General features: G+C 39.5%; 1 protein-coding gene across 1 annotated transcript; it reads right to left on the minus strand.

The window, feature by feature from the left end:
• Positions 1-2,819: 2,819 nt before the first annotated feature.
• On the minus strand, positions 2,820-8,344 carry LOC105560725 (titin-like). The gene is made up of 4 exons (XM_012010083.1): positions 6,311-8,344; positions 6,081-6,152; positions 4,122-5,888; positions 2,820-3,911 (listed from the first exon to the last, which is right to left on the minus strand). The coding sequence occupies exons 1-4, from the start codon at positions 8,342-8,344 to the stop codon at positions 2,820-2,822; spliced, it is 4,965 nt and encodes a 1,654-aa protein (XP_011865473.1).
• Between the last annotated feature and the right edge of the window lie 17,014 nt (positions 8,345-25,358).

Raw genomic sequence — 25,358 nt, forward strand, 5'->3', positions numbered from 1 at the left:
ATCTATGCGTTCATTGTCGACGAGCGCGACGCGTTTATTTCTGCATCGTGTCGTTCGTATTCATTATTCGTTAATCAGCGATAATAAGAGCTTAGAACTGATGTAACAAATTCTCCTACCCGCGTATCCGTGTACACGCGGTCTCCATATTATTACGCTTCTTTTTATATAATGTCTTCTTACTAACAATTTTGGAGTGTAAAATTATACGCGTTGAAATGTTGCCGGTATCCATTTTCCGCGCTGTTGCCTAACTTACGGTAGATTTTGCAAGCTGACGGATTATGTAGCTTATACATCTATTTTGTAATCAATTGTTATTTGACACCAATACGTACATGCCGTATCTCGTACCTGTCAGCAACGCGTTTGTTTCACTTTGTTCTTGTATTTATTTTCGTTGAATTATCTTTCGCGTTCTTGTCACCGGATCGTTATTAGAACGGATAAGTGTGCGTTGCAAGTGCGAAATACAATCGACTGTAATCGCGTTTCCTCACACTTCTTTAGAAGCCTTTTGCCAGGCGCTAGAACTCTGATGCAAAACCGTCTTTTTCACTTTCGTCGCAGCTACTCTCGCATTGTATTACGTACGGCGACAAGGGCAAATAAGAAAGAAATGGGGAAAAAAGAAAAATGAGCACGAAAGATCCTTTGCGACAACACGTTTGCAGTCTCTCGGGTCCAGAAGTGTAGCTACCTCTGTCGTGGCCCATTTCCCTGGCACATCCGGTTACCGGTGCCGGAGAAGTAGAAATCTCGCGATGGTTATGACAAACGTCACGTCACGCTAAAGTATTATAATACGCTTGGCAATCATGTCTGAAATCCATCATCGGCGGCTTAAAAGCTTTGACGATCTGAGAAATCTATTTAACGCTCTATTGTCTCGTGTGATAAATGGAATAGATAATGAATATGCCGTAATCATGGACTTATAACGCGCGATATTGATCCAGGCTCTTAGCTGTTCTGCCTGATACGATGACCCGAGCTGGTTAATCGTTGTAATTAATTTAGAAATTGTCTAGAGAGGGGGGGGGGAGAAAGAGAGGGAATGCGCCGGAAAGGTCGGCCGTTCGTCGTCACTGTATTAATTCTGTAATACGGGCATAATGAATTTAGGTATTACGGCGTGGCTCATGAACGTATCCATATAGATAAGATAAAATCTATAAATAGTATATTCTGGCATATATTACAAGTAATATATCTCCCTTTTATATGGGACGTCACATTTCTGTCTCATTATATTTGAACGATAGACCTTTGGCCAAGAGAGCCGATATTTCTTTCGCGCAGATCCACACGAAGGGAATCCTTCAGTGCGTTGAAGTTTTTGGGTGAACAGAGAGGCGAGGCGAAAGAAAGAAAAAGAGAGTAAAGCGCGAAAGGAGAAGGGTATAAGTCAAGGGGTGGCGGACAGAAAAAGGGCGAGATTTCTTCTAACGCAGCAACAGATTGTCGTGACGTGTTAAGGCGCTCGAAGTGCTTTCACGAAGAAATGAGTCTATTCGGTCGATTCTGCACAGACACGGTAATTTAATATGCTCTTAATTAGTAAACGCGGCATATACACGCGGTCTGCCCCGTTCGACACGATTAGCACGTTGGTATGCCAACGTACGTTTCCGACGCCATTTTCAGACCGTATCAACCTAAAAAATCGCCCACGCCGAGCGGCAGCAGGTCGGGCTGGCGTTCCCGTAGGAGCGTCACGACGGCGGGAGCCCCCGGAGGGCACCAGCACCACGTGATCGCTACTGCCGCCGCGACGGCTCAGGCTAGGATGCAGGCCGAGCAGGGCAGCATCGGCGAGCTACGTGGATACCACAACCTGCGATCCCGCAGGCACACTTTGGCCAACGTTCGGTGAGTGTCTCGATTTTAGCCATTGTGACGAACGACGCGAATGGAGCGTCGATCAATAACTCGCAGGCAGCAACAACGTTTAGGAGATGTCGCACGGATGTCTGAAAGGCATACTACATTTTTTACATGTCCTTTAGACACCCTTTAGGCGGGTAGAGTTGTGTGCCATGTTCGATTTCTATCGCCGCGATTGAAATTGTTTATTGCGAAACGTGGCGATCGAGGAGATTCTGCATATAAAACCACGTTGAATTGTTGATTGCACAATAGTTCGATTGCACGAAGAAACTTTTTGAAATTTTTTAAAATATAGATTGAAATGAAACGTTCATTTAAATTGATTATGTACTTTGAATCAAAACGATACATTTAATATATTATATGTACATACACGTACGTACACACATGTGTAAAAAACATTTGAATACGAGTTCTATATTTGATTTTATCGTTGCGCTACGCGGTGCAATGAATGAATTAAAAGTACGGGGAAAGCGTTTATTCATATAATGGAATTGCTCACGTATATATCATTGTAAAGATCGTATTATCGAAAATTGCATGCTACATATGATCTAGTCTGTCATCTTTTTTTATCATTTATTACCACCGTTGTCTCAGTGAGAAATCTAACATGGGAATTCGCTACTCACGTAAACATTTTTCACATTTTTCACATTTTATTCATGACTCCGCTGGCTAGTCCACTCTTTCAAACTTTTTTTGCCTCGTTATCTTATCAGTGTCATAATGTTTTATAGCATTTTCCAGCTCATTTTAATTGCACGTATTTTTCGCAGCTTATCATCTTAATATTATATTATTAAATGGATCAAAATTATTAGCAATGAACGTAACAATATTAATTCAAAATATTTAATTGAACAAACAGTACATATTGTCGCACGATTGATTGAATAGAATAATGATAATTACCATACGTGCATTTAATCCGCGCAATAACAATTGCCTTTTCTAATTGGTTCCACGCCAGTCCTTTCTAATTTGAAGCAGATGCAACTGGGAGACAATGGCTGCACGGCCAATTTTTCCGAGTCCTCCAGAATTGATTGCATATCATCTTTCCTTTTTTGTTCGGCGGGGTTAGTCTTCCGCTTAGGTATTTTAGCCAAGCAGGCCTGATCCCTTTTCTCGATCGCTCTCTTATGGGGCACCGCGCGGCGCGATTTACCGATTGATGACGCACAACCGCAGCTCCCCTGGTCGCGAGAAATCTTGCTGATAATTTTCTCGACGTAATCCCTCTCGCGCGGCATCCTGCCCCAAATTTTCGCCTTGCAATCGGGACACAATCTATCACGCGGCATCGGGTGATCGATTTTAGGACGAATAAACATACGCTTGAACGCAGCTACCGCTGGAGGCGTTGCAGTTTTCGCATCAATCTGCGGTTGAATCTCTAATCTAGGTCCTGTCGACGGGGGAGTCGGAGTTCTACCGCACAAGCAACAGTTACAGGCGACCCTGCCCACTTCCTCAGACCTTCCACCATAATTAATCGTCCTAATCTCGCGTTCTGTGTTCGGTCGCACTAGCCCGGCGGCGGCGATCTTTATAGATCGTAAAAGTTCATCCGTGGGCACTCTCGCGCGTTCTCTTTCATCTCTTACAACTCGGTCGTGGCTAACGTGGCTTGTTTTATCCGTCTGTGATCCGGTGCTGGCGGTCGTGACGGTCGATTGGTCCTTTAAGCGTTTGCGCCAGAGCATTTTTCGGCCGGTTATTTCAGGACGGTCGCCGGCGATTTCAGTCCTCGATGCTTTTAGCTCGACTGGTTTTAAATATTCACTAATAATTTGTATCGGCGGCGCATCAGCGGTCGAAACTGCCTGCGTGATTATTTGTACGAGCTCAGTTTCGACGGCCTTGGTTTGTACGATTTCGGCTTGCACGACCTCGTTTTGCACGAGCTTGGCTTGCGTCGTTTTGGTTTCTACGACTTCGGCTTGTACGATTTCGGTTTGGAGAACATCAGTCTGCGGAATGTCGAGCGGTCCCGCGGTCTCAATCAGCGGTTGCTGCAAGTGAAGGAGTCATGCTTTCAGAATGTCGTTATCAATACATAGCGTGTATATCAGAATAAGATAGGGAACTACGAATAATATAGGGCATTCCGTGATACACCGAAACCCATATTATTGTTTCTCGAAAAGATATTCAATTACATTTGTCGCGAGACCGTTAACTGTTAATGAGAATGGCAATTAAAGTGAATAACATTTACTAACCAAGCAACATTCCGCGCAGGGTTTCTTTGCGGGTATAAGCTGCAATAGTTCTTTCTCTTTGAACTTCGCTATAATTAGATACTGCGCCACTAATTGTGGATCGAGTGGTATCGCTGGCATTTCCATTTCGGTCGACTTTATCTCAGCAATTGTAATTTTTGATTCCATCTGGACCACTTCTGCCTTTTTCTCTTCTACTGGCACTTCTTTTTCGTGCCTTAGTGTTGGTTCCTCGGACGGCGGGATTCTCGTTATTATTTTCTTTTTTTCTACTGGAGGTACTTCCTTCTTTTCAGGTAACTTAATAGATGTAACTCCTTCTTCTATTTCTTCATCTTTCTCCTTTTCTACTTTGAGCACAGGTTCTTCCGCTGCTTCGATCTCCTGTTCCATTTCTCTTTTTATTGTTGGTAATATTGGTGTTGGTTGAATTATATCAATACTTTCTTCTGTTACTACTGGCAATAATTCTTCTGCTTCAATTTTTTCTTTTTTTTCTAAGTCCTCGAGTGACAATTCTGTGACTTCAATTTTGTTTCCTTTCGCTGTATCCGTTACCAATGGCGATTCTACGGCTTTAATCTCTTCCTTTATTGGCACGGGTTCTCCAATTTCTTCAACTTCGGTTTCAGGAAGTAATGATTCTTCTTTTACGTCCAAAGTAGGTGTAGGTTCTTGAATTTTAATTTTTTGTTCTACTGAATTTGCAGTTGAATCTTTCTCAACATCCACAGTAGATTTGTTGGGTTCAAATTTTCCTACCTCGATTATATCCACGGTCGGTGAAATTGCCCGTGGTATAATTTCCTTTTCTTCTGTCGCATTTATTGCTAGTATCTCTTGTTCCACCTCTTTCATTTCTGAAACCGGAGGAGCTTGTACAATTTCATTTGTTCTTATCATTTCCATATGTGGCGTTTCTTTTATATCTGTCTTTTTAGTTTCAACCAGTTGTGGCATTTCCTTCGTCTTTTCTACGATCTCTTCTACAAATTCATTTTCCTCAATTTCTGTCACTGCTAACACTTTATCGGTTTTTTCATTTTCTACTGTTATTTCTCCCCGCATCACTTCTCTTGATTTGTCTGTTTCCTTTTCATTTCTTTCTATATGATTAGATGTTTTAATTTCTTGTTCTTTCTTTTCTATTTGTGGAACAACTAACGTTTCTTTATCCGAATTTATCGTTTTACTATTTGCCACTGAATTTACCGCTAGTTTATTATTTGTCAGATCTTCGACCGTTGCATGTCTCTCTGCATTCTTATTTTTAGGTATTTCATTTTCTTTTGTGTTCTGCACGATGTCTTTGATTCGTATTATTTCTTCAGTTCTCATTTTTTCGATATCTGGTTTATACGGTTCCGGTACAGCTAACGGGACCGTGTCGTCTTTTAAATCTTCTTTGTGAATTGTAGGAGACCGAAAAGAATTTTCCATTGAAACCGCCATAGGAGGTTCCATGCCAATTGGTACTTCCTCTTTTGTAAGTGTAGGCTGTAATTCTGATTCAGCTGTTACTTCCATTGGAGCGTTCACTTCTACCGACGTTTCTTCAGAGTTAGGAACCGGTACGGATTCAATTTTTCTCACAGGTTCCATCTCTTCAGCCTTCAAAATTATTAATTTGTCTTGTAGCTTAGTTTCATTTATTGGGTGTTCATTTTTATTTCGCTTCGCTTTTATTTCGTTCTTCTCAATCACCTTTTCCCGCTTACCTTCTGTAATTAGTGCTGCGTTTTCCTCTGCCACTTCTTTAGGTTTTACCTGATAGAATATAATTAGAGCTATAATAATATATTTTTATCCGAAGATATTACGATTAATTAAGTTAAACGCGTTTCTTTATTCTTACAAATTTTCTTAGTCATTATTCAATGAGAATTGAAAGGTATTATTTATATCGTTGCAGTGGCCATTATTTATGAGCCATAAATTGAAATATCATTAATTTCTTACCCCGACATACGTGCTAACTTGTTCTGCCAAGATGTCAGCATCCTTTTTTACTTCACGACAGTCAGGATGCCTCTAAAAATGCGGAACAGAAACATATTAATATTCCGCATATGTTGCATATAATATTACGTTAAACTTGTTCTAATATCGGCTGAAATATTAAGACGGTTTCTGTATATTTATATAATTGCAATATTTCTTTAATTTTAATTATAATACGAATTGTATACCGCTGCTGTCGTGCGAATTGTATCGATTGCATCGATCCACGATAGGATCGTATCCCGTTGTATCACGATTCCCCGATCGGCCTCGATTTTGTTTACTTCCGGCGCTCGGTCTCTCGGCATTGTTACCGGCCTATCATCCACAACTTCTTCTTCGATTGTCCGGGGTGTTACAGTCTCTCTAACGGGCACGTCCACAATTTCAGCGACCCGTTTTTCCATTTTCTCGACAACTTCCCTCTCGATTTTGACGCCGGGAGTATCATCCTCTCTCTCTTCTTTTTTCTCAACATCCTTAACGACATCGAGTGCTTTTCTTGCCAATTCTTTTTGTAATTGCTTGTCTCGTTCCCGGTCACTTACAGTTTCATCAGGTTTCCTCGTCGGTACAGTATATTCTACCACGCCCAATGCAATCAGTTCCTCGTCCGTCATACCGGTGGGCGACGTCACTACATCGTTGCATACGAAATCAGGCGCACACGGCTTACCATCGTCTTTATACAACTCTTTTAAGGAGTCCAATTTAGACAAGTATTCTCGAACTTCTTTGAATCTCTGTTGCTCGTAAGCGAGATCTTCCGGTCGAACTACAATTCCCGCGTCCTCGATTCGCACGAGATCTACCGGACGATCGACAGCGAGATCAGCCATGTCGGGTCTAACCGAGACGGACTTGTCGTCCCCGATAAGAGCAGTTTCTGCGTCGGCGTCAGTCAGGACGATTCTCGCCTCTGCTTCCCCGTCCACAACTTCAACTCTCGCTAACGCCTCCCCATCCGCAACTTCGACCCTCGCCAGAACTTGGTCGTCCTTCACCGTGGCTACGTCGTCTGCTCTACCGATTGGTCGATGCACGACTTTAGCCCTTACCGCGACTTCCTTATCTGCCACTTTGGCGACGTCATCGTCGCGACCTATCGTAGCATCAACTTTCTCGATACTCCGAAACTTCTCCAGTTCCGCTCTGCACGCGGCCAGCCTTGCCCGGCATTTCTCGAGCGCGTCTTCCAGTTCGCATACGCGATTCGCCAGTTGTTGATTGGCCGCAATTTTCATGTCCAATTGTTCTTGCAACCCGCTCGCCGCGCTGATCGTGTCGCCCTCCATCTTCGACCACAACTCGTCCGTCTGCTGAAGTGTCCTCATGTAAGCTTCCTCGCGGCGTTCCAACTCGAGAATCTCCCGCTTCGCGATCACCTCCTCCTCCGCTAATCGTTGTAGCTTCTCCAGGCATTCGATGTCTCCGGACTCGAGGGACATCGTGCTGGATACTTTACTGAGGTGTCTCTGCTTACACTGCGTGTCATCACACTGACACAATTCGTCCATTTCCATCGCTTTTTTCTTCATCGTCTCCCGCAGCACTCTAGTTTCCTCGTTTAACCGTTCTACCGCGTTTTTTTGCTCCTCCTGAATTCTCCTGGCTTCGTCAAGTTTCCTTTTTCTTTCTTCCAACGTCGCGAATTTCTCCGACCAGAGAGTTCGAGCTTCCTCCACTTTTTTCAACGCCAGCTTCCTTTCCGCCTCGACTTCTCGTATCCTGCAATCGTAATGGCAGCTCGGTGTGCTGCGACAAGCGAGTTCCCTCGTGTCTTTAAATTGTTTCTCCAGGATACGTTTCAGCCTGCAGACGGGCGAGCCTTGCGACGTCCTCCAGATATTCCATATCATCACCGCCGGTATGGAACACTCAAGCATGTCGAGGCGTTGTCGCAAATCTCCCTCCATCTTGTCCAATTCTTCTCTACGCTGCTCCCGTTTGCCGATTATGTCGCGGAGAGGACGTTGACATCGATGCTTATCGGTTGTCGCCATATCGCCAATTTTTATCGGATTTTTAATCTCGCGTCTCGATCCACCGGACGGGGATTCTTCTAAAAGCGTCTCGTTAAGCTCACCGGCAATGGTTATTTTTGTAACAATATTTTCCTTACGTTCTCGAACTGATTTATCACGTTGCTCGGTGTCGTCGACTCTTTTAGAAAAGTATTTCGACGCGGTCGCCTCTTTTAATATTCCATTATTCTCCGTCATTGCTACTTTTCGAAAAGAATTTGCCCAAGATCTTTCTTCCTCTCCCAATGTTTCAATTATCAAGAATCTTTGATTCTACGGGAGAGCGACGTTCTGTTTCCGTTGCATCTTTTTGGCTGGTAGTACGCTTTGACAGATTTTTATTTGAATTATTTTCGTTCTCCATGCGCTTTCTGACCGTCCCACTAAAGATTTAACGACGTCCTCGAAATATTCGATTGTGGAGCGAATTTTATCTGTCCACCAAAATGTAGGTTAATTCATTTGTCATCATGTTTCCTAAGACTTGGTAACCTATCATTGCGATGAGATACAGCTGCAGTTGCGAAGAATTTATATTTGCAATTATAAAATATACAACCGTGCAATTATGCCGCAAAAAGTTTTATTACACGATGCGGCTTAACGCTAAGCGATTGTGAGACAGCGCTCCTACTTCCGCGATTATTTCCATCTGTGTTTGGGGGGTTGCGTCAAAAATATGTATTCATTAATTGTGCTAAAGGATTTAGTGGGACCTCTAATCTCGTTTACCTGGCCAATTATTCTCTCTTGCGTCGTCGTGCACATACATTATCTTCGTAACCGTTAAATCATGTCTAGCTGAGTGATATACGGGATACGCCTAGCAATCGTTGTTCGTTGCGTAAACGCACGCATTACATTTTCGGCGAAAACGCACCATCAATTTTGGACAGATTCCAACGCGGGCAGATTCTGTCGGCAGATTGCTGCAAATCATTCATGAGATTTGTCATAGCATGCGATTACAGCTTTCGATATCCCCTATAAATCACGGTTCTCAATACTAACATGTCTGTATATCTATTAGCTATCTTTGCCATTGATACACCGGTCGAGGTCGCCTTGCTTTATTAACACATCTTCGTTTTAAAATAAAATTTATATTTCGTTATCATTTTCATGTTATATATGACATATAAAACAGAGGAATAAAAAATATATTACGGCAAAGGTGATAAAATAAAATGATATTTTCATATTAAAATACTTAAAATACTTTGGTGATAGAATATTTTACATTTATTGTTAAATGAGAAATCCTTTTTTCGACGTGTGTGGACACGTCATGCAGGCATAAAAATACATCTCTAGATGTAAAATTTTGTTTCTAAATAATAGTGTTATTGTATATTATTACCGTTATTATACAAGCTAGCAATAAAAACAGTGTATGAAATGCGATGCGGTTTATGATAAAAACGAGAAGGTTACACGGGCCGCGTAGGTGAGCATTTTGATGTTAAACTTCGAGATACATGAAAGCATGCACAAGAGCAATACGGTATTCAGCAAGCTATTTTTGCAGTGCTCCTATATGCGTCAACTTCAGATATCTTGATTCGCGCACCGCAGTAAGAAATTCTTACACAAATATAATACGTGTTGGAACATTTAATACTTAATATAAAAATCTCGCGTAGAATACAAATATCAAATCTTAAGTATTAAACTACAATGTAGAAAAAAAACTTGGCCAGGCGTGGTAGCTGAATTCTGTATAAAATTATTCACACTTACGAGTATTATTCAGGTTAGCACGATGTGTATTTTATCACTTTAATTCGATGCGCAATAGTTTTCATATTTAATCAAGTTTATAGAGAGTTCGTTTCAGAGCATAAAAGTTGTAAAAAAACTGTTAGAAATAATTTATGAGTAAATTAGGGAAGGGAGAATTATCAAAGTTTTATAATACCCCAATTTAACTTGTTTATCCAACTTTAAATAATTATTGGAAGAAAACTAGACTTTTCATGTTAAGACGCGTCCTAAATTTTTACCGAATCAAGATTTCCCGGTGAGCTGGGTTTCCTATTAAAAGAAATTTTTTCACTCACTATTTTAATAATTTAATTCGTCCCTACAATTTTAATAAATTTTCTTAATAGTTTAATAACTTGCGAGAAATTAGTTGTGAAATGTATAATCTAATAGACGTGGTTTTTAGCGAGCGATAAGCGTATATATTCATATATACTCTTGTTCGTGTGATAAGCGGTTTAGAACAGGTCTATTTCAACGGAACAATATAAAATATAAAAACTACAATGTGCACGGTGACATATAATAAAGTACGGGATATTGAACCGATAGAGACCTTTGCCCAATGTTAAAAACTACTTATCTTCGTTCAATAATGTGAGCTTCGAACGATATATTGACTATTTTAGCATAAAGCTCATATCGATTTTTACCCGTTACAAGAGTGGCTTAGGGCAGTGTGTTCAAGGATAACCCTGAATATAAATCCGGAAAAGATCACATATACCTTTCATCCATCAGGCAAAAACTTACCTGAATGAGGGGTTGACCTCACCTACCCTCGATTTTCTCCGATACGTACATACACACATGCTCCCCCCCCCCCTCTCTCTCTCTCTCTCTTCATCTCACTCTTTCTGACCTCCTCCATGTCCCTCACAAAATCAATAGCGTCGGTGAGCCGAGTTTACTCTACGCTAGAGCCACATTGGAAAACCAAAATTTGACACGCGATCGAAACCGCAGATGAAGGGAAACGGAGTTTCTGTGTTCACTTGTGAAAGTTCCCTCGTGGATTTTTGACTCGATAAGACCTCCCCGGGCAGTCAATCGACCAATGTAATTTTGCCCGAATAACGGAGAGTTCCAATTGATTTCGAACTTTGGGGACTGTGCTTTTTCAATCTAAAGAAAAGTTTTCGCGACTAATCGCTGCTCGGCACGCTCGACGCTGGGGGAACTTCATAAACTGCGTTAAGCGTTCGCTGAAACTTCACTGAGCTGCGTGGAATATCAGGAGAATATACTTTCGAATTAAGCTCGTCTTGCCGCAGGAAGTACCGATGACTTACAATAATTCTAACAAACTGAGTTTTAAACATACAGATTCAGTCATAAGTTTTACTTGACTTTAATTAAAACATTTTGCAGCAGTTACATATTTGCATTTAATAGTGTCAGTTATAAAGGGAAATGTTCACCTGTGTTAGTAGATGATAATACGCGAGGTATTTTATCCCATTATACGATCTCTTCATTATTAATATGGCATTAAATAATTAATCATTTAAATCGATTATTGCTAATTGTAGGAATAGTAAGAAATAATCGCATTTTACATCTCCCGATCTTCTCATGATTGCATCTCGACTTGTGTATAGAAAATTCATATTAAAATCAACGATTTTAATATGAAAACGTATATATTTTTCTGTTTATAGTAAACTAATGGTATGTGTTATATAATAACATAGGATAATAACATAGATAATATTTCATAAACCATTTGCCTGCTAAAATGGATGGTTTAGAATGGATTAAGTTAATGCAATAAATGCTTAATCCTGGATGCATTACTCGTATCGATTTATTATGCATATGTAGAAAATATGTATACTTACAAAAGATGGAATTTCACGAAAACTCGTAAAGTGTAGCTTGCTATATCGTGCATCATTTATCAACACTTTGATGTCTTATTACGCCGGAATGCTAATTATGAAATAAATCAGCTGCCTCAAATTTATAGGGTAGATACATAGTCACAAACTTAAATAGAAACGATAGAAAATATTTTACAGGCAGAGTAAATTCGATAAAAAAAAAATCATAAATAATGATGTCAATTTTTGTAAGAGAAAAGTAGTTTTCTAGATACAAATTAATATTTACAGAATAACGTGTAAAGCAGAATCGCTAAGGTTCAGAAACGCGTTACTTTATATTTCCCGCCTTTTCACTTTCTAAATTTTCTTTTTATGGAACTTGAAGTTTTCGCTTGGCCTTCGTCCAGATATTTCAGGATTAAATGTTAAATGAACTGGTACGAGGAAGAAATATTCAAGAATTTTCTCAATAAACATAGTATTATTACAAGTATAAAATAAAACGTTTGACGGCAATTTAACAATCGTATTGCATATTCCAATCAAGCGATTGAAGATAAAAATACGTTAATGACTATTAATCGTACTTGTTCTTAATTGATTTTGGCCTAATTTTGGGTAGTTTATTTATTCTTTTATTATTAGAGATTCATAATTAAAGCAATTTCGACAAATTATATGATGTAAAGTAATGTTTGCCTACAATAATTAAAATATATTATGAGTAATTAATTTGTCAGAATATTAGCTGTGTATTGTAAACAATGTTGTATGATACATAAGAATTCAAATGGAAAAATAAGCTGAGCCACCAAAATCAAACTCGCGACATAAAAATCAATAGCACGATGATAAATTAGGTACACATAGCACGTGAGTAAACACGATTACGAGCGTACTACACTACGCGTTATTGGCCAACTTTGATCGTTTATAACTTAAGAAACTATCGTGTTAAATTTTATAGGATAAAGTTTTTATTTAAATGAGCATTAAAGTTTTTGAACGTATTTAATCTCTAGAATGCGCTATTAAAATTGTCGCAAAACATAAAATGCTAAACGTACTATTGAAGATACAATTTGATAGATAACTCAAATGTTTGCTCTAGTATATAATTCGATCGTATCCGGGAAACTTCCTCATGGGGCTTCCTATTTTCTGTGTTGTATGTATATGTTCTATTTATATGCATTTAGTTTTTTCCGATAGAAATTTTATAACGCGGAGTGTACGGTCACTAGGCGACCGATGTGAATTCTTAACCGATTTTATATCCCTTCAAGTTTGATAACCTTTCTGATTTCCCTGGAGAGTTGTGCATCAGAAGCGTGTATTGCCGTTCCATAAAGCTAGAGAAAGAAAAGGTTTACGTGGACGAATTTAAAGCACATAAAGTTGCCAGGGGTGTGTAACCATTTCTGTTTTTACCGGAGAAATATATATCGATGCGTTTTCATTTCCTAAAAGTTTGCGCGCAACGCCGTAATAAGAGAGTTACTCGAGGTGCATTTATATTTAATTACAAAAAATCTCTAGTGGAAACTTTGAATGAACACTAAGGGACGAATATTTCTTCTTTAACCAAATAATAATATTCCAAAGATATATTTTTAAATGTATTTTTCTTTAAAATTCAATAATCGTAAAATGTTTATTATTAAAGTAACGAAAAACAGCAATTACCTGTAATAGCTTTGAAATTTTCTGTGATGGAAATCGTCTTTGGACTTGTAAAGTTTGCAGTTGAAGAAAAAGTGATTTCTCATATGCTTTATGTACGTACGCATATCTACAACGACGTGTAAAGCGAATATACATAAGATGTATTTCAGTTCGCGAGAGTTGGAAATTCTTTCGCTCGTTTGAATGCGCCTGAATCGTTTGCGGAAGCACTAGACTCTTTCGTCTCGTTTCCGGCATCAGACGCGGATACAAAAGTAGGATCCGATTATTCAAATAATTTTGTCTTAGCCGGAGTACCGCCGGCTCGGGCAAGTGCCGACTTCTTTTATTTTAACTTTTAACGAGTTTCTCACTCCTCCGAGATCGAAGACAGCGCGCAGTTTTTTTTAATGACGAAACCATCGTGCTACACATTCTCGCAGACACTTCTCCACGTTTCCATCTTCCGCAAACTGATGTTGCCGCTCAATTAAACGAAGTAAAAAATTCTGTTATATCGTAGTACTTTCTTGTGTTTCGTTTCTTGGTAAGTGAGAAAACTTTTACAATATAATAATGGGTGTAGATAAAATACAAGGTAGTTGGAGAAATAGGTTTTAGCGATAATTTAAGCATTGGTTATTATTATCCTCATCTTTAGAAATAATTCATTAATTACGTTTTACGTCGTTCAAGTTAATTCCATGGGAAAGAAAAGACTTGCCTTTTCTGATACATTTTAATGCTTAATTTTTTAAAATCTCTCTCTATTGTTTAACAGCAAATTTAATTATACCTTTAATATCATGGCAAGATGTTTCTCTATTTATTAATCTCATGTACATGTATTTTATTTCATTTATTCAATTATTAATATATAATAAATTAAAAGAATATATTATATAAGCTCGAATAATCGAATGATTTTCACTACTCGCGTAAATTTCTTTGATATTACGCGAACAAAACTTTTTGAAAAATTTCCAAGTCAATTAAAATACTTCTGATTAAATTATTTGGATAATCCCCACTCAAGATATCGAAACTATATTTGCCGGTGAAAAAGGCGGACACAATTTTTACTCATCTCTTTCTTTCATTGAAACGGAAATAAACCAACAATGTTATTTAAAGATTCGATTTACCATTTTTACGTTGGTGTCTTATCGAAGAGTTCTTCAAATTGCATTCATGTGATCGGACGAAATTTAAAATACGATTACATCAAGCGCACAAGTGCTCTTTTGACAGAATGTGATAAAATTTCTTTTTGATAACGTCCGATAAAATTTCTTCGTACAACACGCTTATGACGTAAAACGTATACAGTTAAGGGTGGATTATACGGGATAACCTAGACCCGCGTGCGTGCTTAGGGTTTCTTATCCATCCATGGATCAAAGTTACCTCGTGTAACTTTTGTTAAGAGCTCCATCTCTGCGTCTATTTCTCGTCTTCGTTTCAAAGGCCGCAGATCAAATCTTCCGCCACGTCCAAAATCCCAAATGGGACTGTAAGATGGAAAAATAAGATTTCTTCTTCCAATAATTTGAGGAAAGGTCTCGTTCCTTTTGGCGAACTGGCGCGGAATGTGTAACTGGCGAATTCCAGATTACAAATGAAAACAATGTCTATAGACCACATTTGTAAATGTTATTATGAATCGTATTAATTTTTACTATCTAACATAACTTATTCGTTGCCTTTTAATTAAAAATAAATTTAATGAAAAATATCTTGGGTGAAAAAATTACAGATAGCTGGAACGGGAAACGATATGAGCGTGTTCCTCCGACGTTACATCACACTCTGTCATTTAGTGACAGTTATTTAATAATTCACGATAGCGTAAAGTCAGAACTTTAATCATTCATCCGAGCTACGCGATAGTGCGGATCCACTTTTTTGTTCTGTATTCATTTTCACATTATGATATTGCTTCCAGTCTATGACATATCTCGTGTGCAGTATGTATCATGATAACGTTAATTATTAAAACGTGCACACATTTACAATATGTATAACGCAATATCGATATTTTAAAATGAGTTCTATTTGCGCGCGGATATTAATATGCGGCCTGAAACGAAAAGTGACGCGTTAAAAAGTATTTACGGAAATTAAAGTTAAATAAACAATGTTATTTATTTCATTTTAATGGTTCGCGAATTGTATAACAAATATACAGTTAGTGAATTTTGTAATCTTTAAGAGAAGGAAAGGCGGAATTAATTTTTTTCAGGTCAGAACTTAGGGTACATTAATTTATTAACACAGAAGCTCGCACATGTATGAAACATTCAACCTGCTTCACCTGGAAACTAGTATCGCAAACAGATTTTCAATTTAGGAACAGTCGGCAAAGTCCACGTAATGTACATAACTTTCCGCATACGTTACATAGCAAATATGACATATAATATTTGGCAACGTCTGGTGGACAAGTAGCAGCAACACGCGTGCACAACTATAATCCGTCAGTTTTAGATATCCGATATTGTACGACAATATTAGAGAACGGCAACGTGTGCGATAGTACCTCTCGAAATTTTCCCTCAGGAAATATTGACCCCAATCCGAGTTCAAAGCAGCCGTTATTAAAATTACGCTGAAGATATAATATCTAGAGAAAGACTCTTCGCGCAAGATATAAATTTATATTGTACGTAAATATCCTTTTCCCTTCCGCAAAGTAAGCCGGCAATCGATGATACACGCGGTCAGATTCGCCCGCGAGGATTAATTGCGCCGGTATAAATTCCGCAGCGTCAAACCGGTGCGGCCGGGATTTTTGTTCCCGACCCAATAAAAATGTTCTTCTCATTTCCGTGCGACTCGGCCTGCCTGCATTTTCCCCGGCCGTGCATATCTACCCGACCGAATTTTGTCGGACCGATAAACGAGACACGAAGCAAGGGGGAGAGAGAGAGAGAGTGTGTGTGTGTGTGCGAGCGTGTCTCACGTACCCCGATTTCTCAGAGTCGTATCTCGCGTGTGCAAGCTCGGCCGCCTATAACGATGCGGAGGCGCATCGACGCGACTCTGCACCCTTAAAGTATGTAGGTTAGACGTGACGTCATGACCCGCCTTGTGACGTGCACCCCCGAGTGAAATATGCAGTGATGCACTCGAGTATCCCTCGTACCCTCGCGGTCATTGGCACCCGGCACAATGAATCGCCGAGGCCAGAGCGGGCAGCCTCGTGGACGGACGGCTTTAAACCGTTGTCCGTTCGCTTTCTCTTCTTTATTTTCTTACCCCTCTTCCCCCCCCCTCTTTCTCTCTTTCACTTTCTCTTTCTCTCTCTCTCTCTCCCCCCCTCTCTCTTTTCTGTGTATCGTACGTATTGTAACTTCTCGACGTACGTACAAAGTTCTTCTGGCATAAGGCCGCCTTTGCACGCTCGCTCGCCAGCGGCCGACAAATTGTGTTTTAAACCATAGAAGACTGCTCTTTTTCCGTCGTCTCGCTCTATAACCCATGCGTTATAATGCTGAACGTAATTTTCTCTCGGGGCAATTTTCGTAACGGCGAAATCATCCATCCTCGATGAGACGTCGCGATCATTATAATTGACTTCGCACTTCTTTCTCAATGAAATGAAAAATTCACTAATTCTGAAACTTACTTTAAATTGAATTGACGTAACACACATATAGATACAGAGTGCGTGTGTGTGTGTTTGTGTGTGTTTGAATCAATATTTGTGTATGTAACAAACGGCACACGGCCAGCTTATCGATGACAATGTGTTCTTACTGGAATACACATAATTGTTATCAGTTTTTTATCAGATGACACATTACCTGCGTGCCGAGTTATGCACACCCTCCATTTGCGTTATCGATTGCTATATAGCCGCGTAATAAAAACAGCGCACGTCGAACAGACGGTGCTCAATACTTTATGAAATTTCGCAGACGTGACGACCCGCAGTATTGACGAACGCTCTAGTTCTATTTTCGCCCCGTATAGAAATATTACGTGGAATGTCGAAATTGTTGTCCGCCCCGTATCGATATATCGAGATACCTGTGCGTTTAATAAAAACAATTTTGATGGCTTTAACGCGCGATGGCTCTCACGCTACCGTCACTGTACCTTAGTCGATAATCGGAAGGGGGCTTTTTTTAGAAGAATACATTTAGGGCGCGATAGAATTAAATTCGGAAATTGAACTTTTTGACCAATACTGATTGCTGGCTGCAATCTCCGTGATAACGTTCAGTTGATATTCCACCTGGTTTTCGCGTTCGATCGCTCTTCGCCACTCGTCCGAGCGTGAAATACGCGATTGTGCGCCGTTCGTGCGAATGAACGTGTTAGACGGCGCTTCCGCCTTCCTCCGGGGCTTTTTATTTTAGTGTGTAAGAGTTGAGCATTTTTCGAGATGCTCCTTTTCTACCGATAAAGTATCTAACTCGGCTGGATTGTTTGAGTTTTAATCCTTTTATCGCGATTTATGACGTGTGACAAATGAAAATGTTGGTTTTTGTAAAAAATATACGTTATGCAAATCTTTTTTGTTGTTTATAAGAACACAAATATTGTTTAATATCATTTCCTTTCGAAACGGTCTATATTACTGCGATGATACCATAAATGTGGATATCGATGATAAATGAGAGTAATGCGTGTGCAATATTTATAAAATAATTTCGCTTTTCTGTGCAGTTCACATTTAAATTTAAAACAAGCCCGCTTTCCCGATATGCAACTGCAGTTCGGCGAACTCTTGTTCGAAACGTAAATAAGCGCATGATCCCTGGCGATGCCGGTTTGGCATGCCCGACCCGAGATGAAGTTGTTGGGAAATTCCTGCGGGTATACTTCGTTATTATCGCGTGGTCGTGCAATGTTACGAAGTTCGATAGTTTGACGCAATTATCGTAACGCGCGCTATTACAACCGAGCATCGCGCTACTTACGCTGTCGTTACGTTCGATAAGTATACAGCGCCGATTACTTCGGCGCTGAGTTATTGATCATGGATAAATCGGATAACTGGATCAAATAATTATCTTGTCGCGAACGGCTGGTGCTGTTCTCAATGTGGAAAGACCGTTCGATAGGGACGCGGACGTGCGATTTAACTACAGCGAATAAAAGCGTTCGTATTTTCGATATCATATTCTCTTCATTCTTTAGAGCTAGCCGCTTATTTCGCGAGCTTTTGGATAAGGAACAACGGAAAATTTTGTTCCAGAAAAATGATAAACTGGTGCCGAGCGCGCGTATGTTTTTCTCTGCTGTTTCGGATATAATTGTTGAAATGTACAATTACAGATTGAGAATGTAGCTTATAATTATTTCCCACGAGATCCTTCAACGTTTAATTGACTCTCCGCGAGCCAACTTGAGTTGAGAATGCATTGAGTAATGTGCTCCGTTGATCATATTTAGGAGCTAACTGATTTTCAGCTGTGCCTTTGTGCGAGATGGAAATCTGCGTGAACAATATCAGAACTAACGTCGGCTGTTTAAATGGCCCATTGTGCGCCAACTGGAGCTGAGAATATCTACGCCGAATAACGTGCTTCGTTGCTTGCGCTTAGAAACTATGAGATTTTTGTCTGTGCCTTTGCGCGCGATTAGATTTGCGTCAACAATCACCAAGAACAGTAGGCGCGAACATCATGAAGTGGAGACGATGAGCTTAGAGCGCTTAGAGAATGAGTGAATAACTTATAAATTGATTACGACATCGAGTTCTACTTAGACTCGAGCTCAAGTAAAATGTATCAGGGATATATTCATAACTATTTCTTTTGCAGAATAAAAATTCGTGCATATATCAACGTGGTTACACGTACGAACAAAATATTCCTCTTTCTAGGAATGACTGTGAGAAAATATCAGTCCTATTAATTCTAATATAGTGAGCACCGATATCTCCGCTATTGTTTCGTTTCAGCCTGTTTAACATTGATAAATTGATTGATGTGACGGCTCGTAAAGTAGTACGGATTGCAGTAACATCTCACAAATAGATTTCCATATCGATATAATATACATTATAAAATTCATGGAAGTACAAGAACAACTCTTTCGTGTATTCTTTTGCACATATAGTTTGCATATTTGTGAAAACAATATTTGAAAATGCGGCTCTTTTTTTTTCGGGAAAATAAAAAAAAATTGCAGTAAATAATATCGCCCATTCCATTTACGAGATAGTGATATGGCCACGTCGAGTCATGCAAGATGCAACGCCACCGAATAAAGCTCGTGACAAACGATAATAACATTTTATTGGTATTGCTACTGCGGGAGTCATTTTCCCACGGGGCATTTAAAGTGCGCGGCTTTCACCATTTTGTGATCAGCATTTCAGTGAATATTGAACTTAAAAAATTTCAAATATCAAATCCAATTAACTCGACAACTTTACGCGCACATAAAATAAAATGACGCGCGGAGCTTGTAAGTAAAAAAAACATATTTTAATGCAAAATATTAAAAAGTTCGGAGTTCGTTTATTATTAAGCAGCTTTTTAGTGAAATTATTAAATTGCCTAATTAAATCGTTGCCTCCTCGCGGACAGATCCGTTCTGTATTCGTTAAAAACATGTTCGTACGTTTCCTGTTTGGAGCGCGTATTTCCTATGTGAAGCACGTTTCAGATACAATCGGCGAGAGAGAGACTGGACAATTTAATACTCTACTAGAAATTGAATCTAGTTGATAATATGTGTTTACTTCAGGCAATCTGGCCGCACGGCGTGCAAAACCAGCGATAATGCGTGCCAAGCAGCCATCACCGTGGTTCATATTTACCTCTTCGGCCGAACAATGCTGCTTCATTTATGCTGCGTATTTAACGTTAATCTTTGAAATTATCTATTTACGCGAGTCCTCGCATCAGCGTATCTTCACGCTTTTAGCGCTCGTCGCGGCTGTATCGTTTTTCCATGATAACGCTGTTTTTATGTAAATACACGTAGTACACGGTAACAGGTAAAATGTTATTTAAAAAAATAATATTTCAACGAATGAGAGTTAAAACTGTACGTTTTAAAGTAATTTTTTGTATTCTACTAGATCTTGAATCGCAGTTTGCGTATGTCACAATTGTTGCAGTCAGCAATTTAAAGAGATTGTTTTATATTTCTGAATTTTATCTTGATCGCGCTACCGTCAATGGTTCACTTGCAAAAGTCATTCGTCTTGGAAGACTGCACTGGCGAGAAAACTTATATAATTTAACGTTAATCTTATCCTAAAACAACATTCACGCGGGGGAATCGACTCCGTAGCTGATTCGATTGCTACCGCGACGGTTAAGCGAATCACGGAAAATTGAATCAGCCGGCGCGAAATCACGCTGATCGAACGTAATGTTCGATGTGACCCGATTGCAGGATATATCCCCGTGGAATGGTAACCTGCTCGAGAGGGTGCACGCTTACGTCGCGGCCAGTGTTTATCACCTGACGTCACCTGCCACCCTCCGGCGAACGGAGTAGAGCACGGCTCCTGGCTAGGGATGGGGGTGGGCAGGTTCAGTTTGCAGGTTCGTTCGTTCGTTCGTTCGTTCGTTCGTTCGTTGGAGGCGACGGCGATAGGGGAAGTGGTGGTCGCCATGGCTACCATTTGACGAAGGAGTTTGGGGGATCGATGCCGCCAGTAGCGTAGCATCAGGTGGCTTGAGGTCGTTCGGGTTTCCCTCCCCTTCCGGCGGAGGCGTCCAACAAGTGGGGCTCCCCTACAGCGTGGCTAGCTCTATTGGCGGCCAGCTGGATACATCGTGTGACACGTATAGGTCGGGGGATCCTTCCGAGTCTTCGTAGACCAACTCGACCTCGGTTATGTACACTTTCGCGGATGACCGGGGTTGCTCCGCTGACATTTGTCAAGAATCGTGAGGTTTACAGCGCACGTGTCTCCTTGTGGTCGCAACTTCGAACTTCGTTATATGCTTTCGTCTGCACTTCGATTCGATTCTTCTCGAGCATTGTGAAAGCGTTTGCTATTTTATCGATTCTAGGTAAAAACTTAAAGTTATTAAAACTGGTTGCGACGAGCTCAAATTTTCATACCGCGAAGGCGTGTCAAGTACTTTTCTTTAATTTAAAAATAATTCGATTTACTATAATTCTACAGGGAGCTGTAAGAAACGTTTCGCACGTAATGTGGATTTAATAGTGGAGCATAATATTATGATAATGGCGATCCGTAATAATGTTTGGGGAGGTTTAATTAAGTTACGAATCGTTCGTCGCCATATTAATGTGCTGAATTACAGACCGTGCTTTCACATTTAATTTACCGCTTTATACCTTCGGGTGTTAATGTGAGCAATCATTTTTTTCCTAGCAAGAAAGCACACCCGATGGATTATAGCAATAATCCATTAATCTCACACAAACCCGTTTTATTCGATACGTTGTCTATAATAAATTAAGATTCGCAATTAAGTAATATATATATCTCTCAATTAAATCGAGGCAAAATCTCTCAGTAATTAGAATTTTAAGTAACAGTGATTTTTATATCGAAACATCTTCTTGATTGAGCGGAGTCAATCGTTATTTTAAATAATATTAACTATCAAAGATTAGTTTCTTCAAATTGCCAGTGTAATAATAAAAGTCCAAATTTCATTCGACCACAGCTAGCCACATTTGTTAATTGATCGGTCAATGCAGAAAATTTATTGCGGAAAATATCGCCTCAGCCAGAGTTTGAACCTGGATCTCCTTTACTCTCTAGGCGGTCGTCTTACCAATTCGACCACTGAGGCATGTTAAGACGACCGTCTAGAGAGTAAGGAAGGTCCAGGTTCAAACTCTGGCTGAGGCGATATTTTCCGCAATAAATTTTCTGCATTGACCGATCAATTAACAAATGTGGCTAGCTGTGGTAGAATGAAATTTGAAATAATATTAACTATGTAGAGCGATAAGCAAAATGTATAGTAACAGTTACAATATTAATAACAGTCGTCGAATAAATGTGAAATATTGGGTATAGAATTTTCAAATTCGTAGGCAGGACAACGAACACAACGTTTTTTTTGTTGTTTTTCTAGCCGCGCGGTATCGTACGATGTTCTATGTATCATTGTGTACGCGAAGGTCGCTGCACTATCATTCGCTCGCCGAGCACCGAGCCGGTAGGAAGTGCCGGAAGTCGCGCCCCGTACGTCGTGTTACTTTTGCGTTATCGTTTCCGAAACGCGATCGCGATGAGTATGGGGATAAAATCCCGTTTTATTCGATACGTTGTCTATATTTTCTGCATTGACCGATTAATTAACAAATGTGGCTATAGCTGTGGTCGAATGAAATTTGGACTTTTATTATTATACTGGCAATTTGAAGAAACTAATCTTTGATAGTTAATATTATTTAAAATAACGATTGACTCCGCTCAATCAAGAAGATGTTTCGATATAAAAATCACTGTTACTTAAAATTCTAATTACTGAGAGATTTTGCCTCGATTTAATTGAGATATATATATTACTTAATTGCGAATCTTAATTTATTATAGACAACGTATCGAATAAAACGGGATTTTATCCTAAAACATTATTAATTTGTACACGCTTATTAGCAACGTTCATCGATTAATTAATAAGTTTCTACAACTCGTAGTGACAAATGATTTACATGTTGACGCGGCGGCTTCTTATTTCACGAAAGTAACTTTAAAATATGAATGTAAACCGGGGTACTTTGTCGCGATTACATCTCGCTTTACGTTTACGTATCGCGCTTTACATTGTCCGTCGATCTCACAATCGGTGAAATCCGCTTTTCATCTTTGGGAAAAGAGAGAAACATTTGTTGGTGTGCGGCTTTGGTGTTTGCTGTACTCGTTCTGTATTCACAGTAGTAGTCACTGAACACAGTAATTAGAAATATTAGGTATGGAATTTTCAATTTACTTCGTATTTCGTAGACACGGGACAACGAACTTTCAACGTTCGTTTTTTGTTTATTCCTCGCGCGGTATCGTGCGACGCTCTGCGTGCTATTGTGTATGTGTGTACGTGAAGGTCGCTGCGCTATCATTCGCTTAGGCCCGGTCTACAATGAGTCGTTAGTCGTTAGTCAGAAGTCGGAATTATATGTCGGTCCTTTTCCTTCCACCCAGAAAGGAAAAGGATCAACATATAGTTGCGACTTCTGACTAACAACTAACGACTCATTGTAGACCGGGCCTTACCGAGGCTCGAGGCGGCAGGCAGCGTCGAGAGTCGCTCCGTGTGTCGTATTACTTTTACGTTATCAGTTTCTGAGACGCGATCGCGATAAGTGCGGGGGATAAAACACTGCTAATTCGTACACGTTTATCAGTAACAAGTAAAGTTCATCGATTAATTATCAAGTCTCTACAACTTACAATGAGAAACGATTTGTATGTTGAGGCGACTTTTAATCACGTAGATATTTCACGGGACTAATTTACTTAAACTTAAAACATGAGTGTATAAATCACGGTACTTTGCCGCGATTACGATCTCGTTTCCACGTCGCGCTTTGAATTATCTGTCGATTTCAGTGTAACTTGTTTTCCATTTTGCGAAAAGAGGAAGAAATTTGTTGGTGTTTGCGTTGCTGGCTGTAATTTGTTCTGTAGAAGAAAGTAGAGGAGGTCGTTTATTGCGTGTCTATACGTGATCGAAAATGGGATTGAAAATTACCTGACTTACATTGACTGTTACAATTGATAACGGCTATTCGTCGCAATAGATGTTTCTCTCTCGTAGTTAATTTCGCGTAAGGGTTAGATTGATTTAAAACATCGTTTCGTGGCGAACTACTTCTTTGGATTTCGATGCTCGCGTCGCGTTTTATGCATATCATCAATTTAAAAATGATTTATCCATTGTTACTCTCGAACAAAGTATACAAGATAACGTACGAGTTGCCGGTTGAATAACTTGCGTGATGGAAAGTCGTACGACATGTGTTAATAATACTTGGTGCACGAAAAGAACAATGTAGCTGCTGTAGCTAAAACTTAGCAAAATAGGGACAGCTAATATTTTAGTTGTGACAGCTCAATATTTTGCTACTGTGCCTATTGTATTAGGTGCGACAGCAAACGGTTAGGCACAGTAGCAAAATATTGAGCTATCACAGCTAAAATATTAGCTGTCCCTATTTTGCTAAGTTTTAGCTACAGCAGCTACATTGTTCTTTCCGTGTGTGTTTCGTGGTGTTTCATATCGCGTACGGGAATGCCACGCAAAATTGTGCGCGATCGTAATTAATCATTTTCGCGAGTGAATTGTGTGAGTGCCACAAGGAGATCTGAGAGGAGGAGGCGGCCTGGGGGGGCATCGGGCAACGGCGGAGCAACCATGAGGTAAGTGTTTTACATCTTTATTATCTGCTACTTGCAAAATTAAGCAACTGCTCTTTGTATTTATTCAAATAATTCGAGTAAGAGTTACACACAAAATCATACGTTAAAATTTTGTGAGTTTCTATTTAAAAGGAAAACTTGCCAAGTACTCTGTAATTATTTTATTAAATATCTATTTAAGAAAATATAAAATGTTTATTGCAATAATTTTAAATTTAAAAATTCCCTACTAATCATACATTTGTATTTTACAGTTTACGACGCGGTCTACAACTCCGCCGCTGCGCATCGTATCGGTGAGTGGTTAAATGCTTTTTATTTTAAGTTGACGTAATAGATCCGTATAAAAATTGCATTAGTGTCACATGTAAAAGGCACTGGAATTCAAATACATATAAGTTTGCAAATAAAATAAGTTTTCATAGATCCATTGCTTGAAAATGGATTGATTAATACACTTTAGAACGACTGAATAATAAATTAATATTGGAGAATATATAATTTTATTCGATTTTTGTGCACGTGTTCGCGCACACAAAGATGAAGTATAAAATTTTCAGAAGACACAAAGAATATTATGTATTTTTCAGAGATGAACACCACGATGATATAATATGTATATATTAAAATAAAAAAT

The sequence above is a fragment of the Vollenhovia emeryi genome, unplaced genomic scaffold (genome assembly GCF_000949405.1).
Source record: "Vollenhovia emeryi isolate VEMERY1.0 unplaced genomic scaffold, V.emery_V1.0 DF939224.1, whole genome shotgun sequence".
In the NCBI taxonomy this organism is placed as follows: domain Eukaryota; kingdom Metazoa; phylum Arthropoda; class Insecta; order Hymenoptera; family Formicidae; genus Vollenhovia; species Vollenhovia emeryi.

What these genes read in the sequence shown, in the direction of transcription:
- LOC105560725 (XM_012010083.1), bottom strand. Translation starts at nt 8,344, where the DNA reads ATGACGGAGAATAATGGAATATTAAAAGAGGCGACCGCGTCGAAATAC. An exon ending in CAATTCGCACGACAGCAGCG is followed by an intron (nt 6,153 to 6,310) that starts GTATACAATTCG and finishes CCGCATTTTTAG; the next exon opens with AGGCATCCTGACTGTCGTGA. An exon ending in CCTGCGCGGAATGTTGCTTG is followed by an intron (nt 3,912 to 4,121) that starts GTTAGTAAATGT and finishes CTTCACTTGCAG; the next exon opens with CAACCGCTGATTGAGACCGC.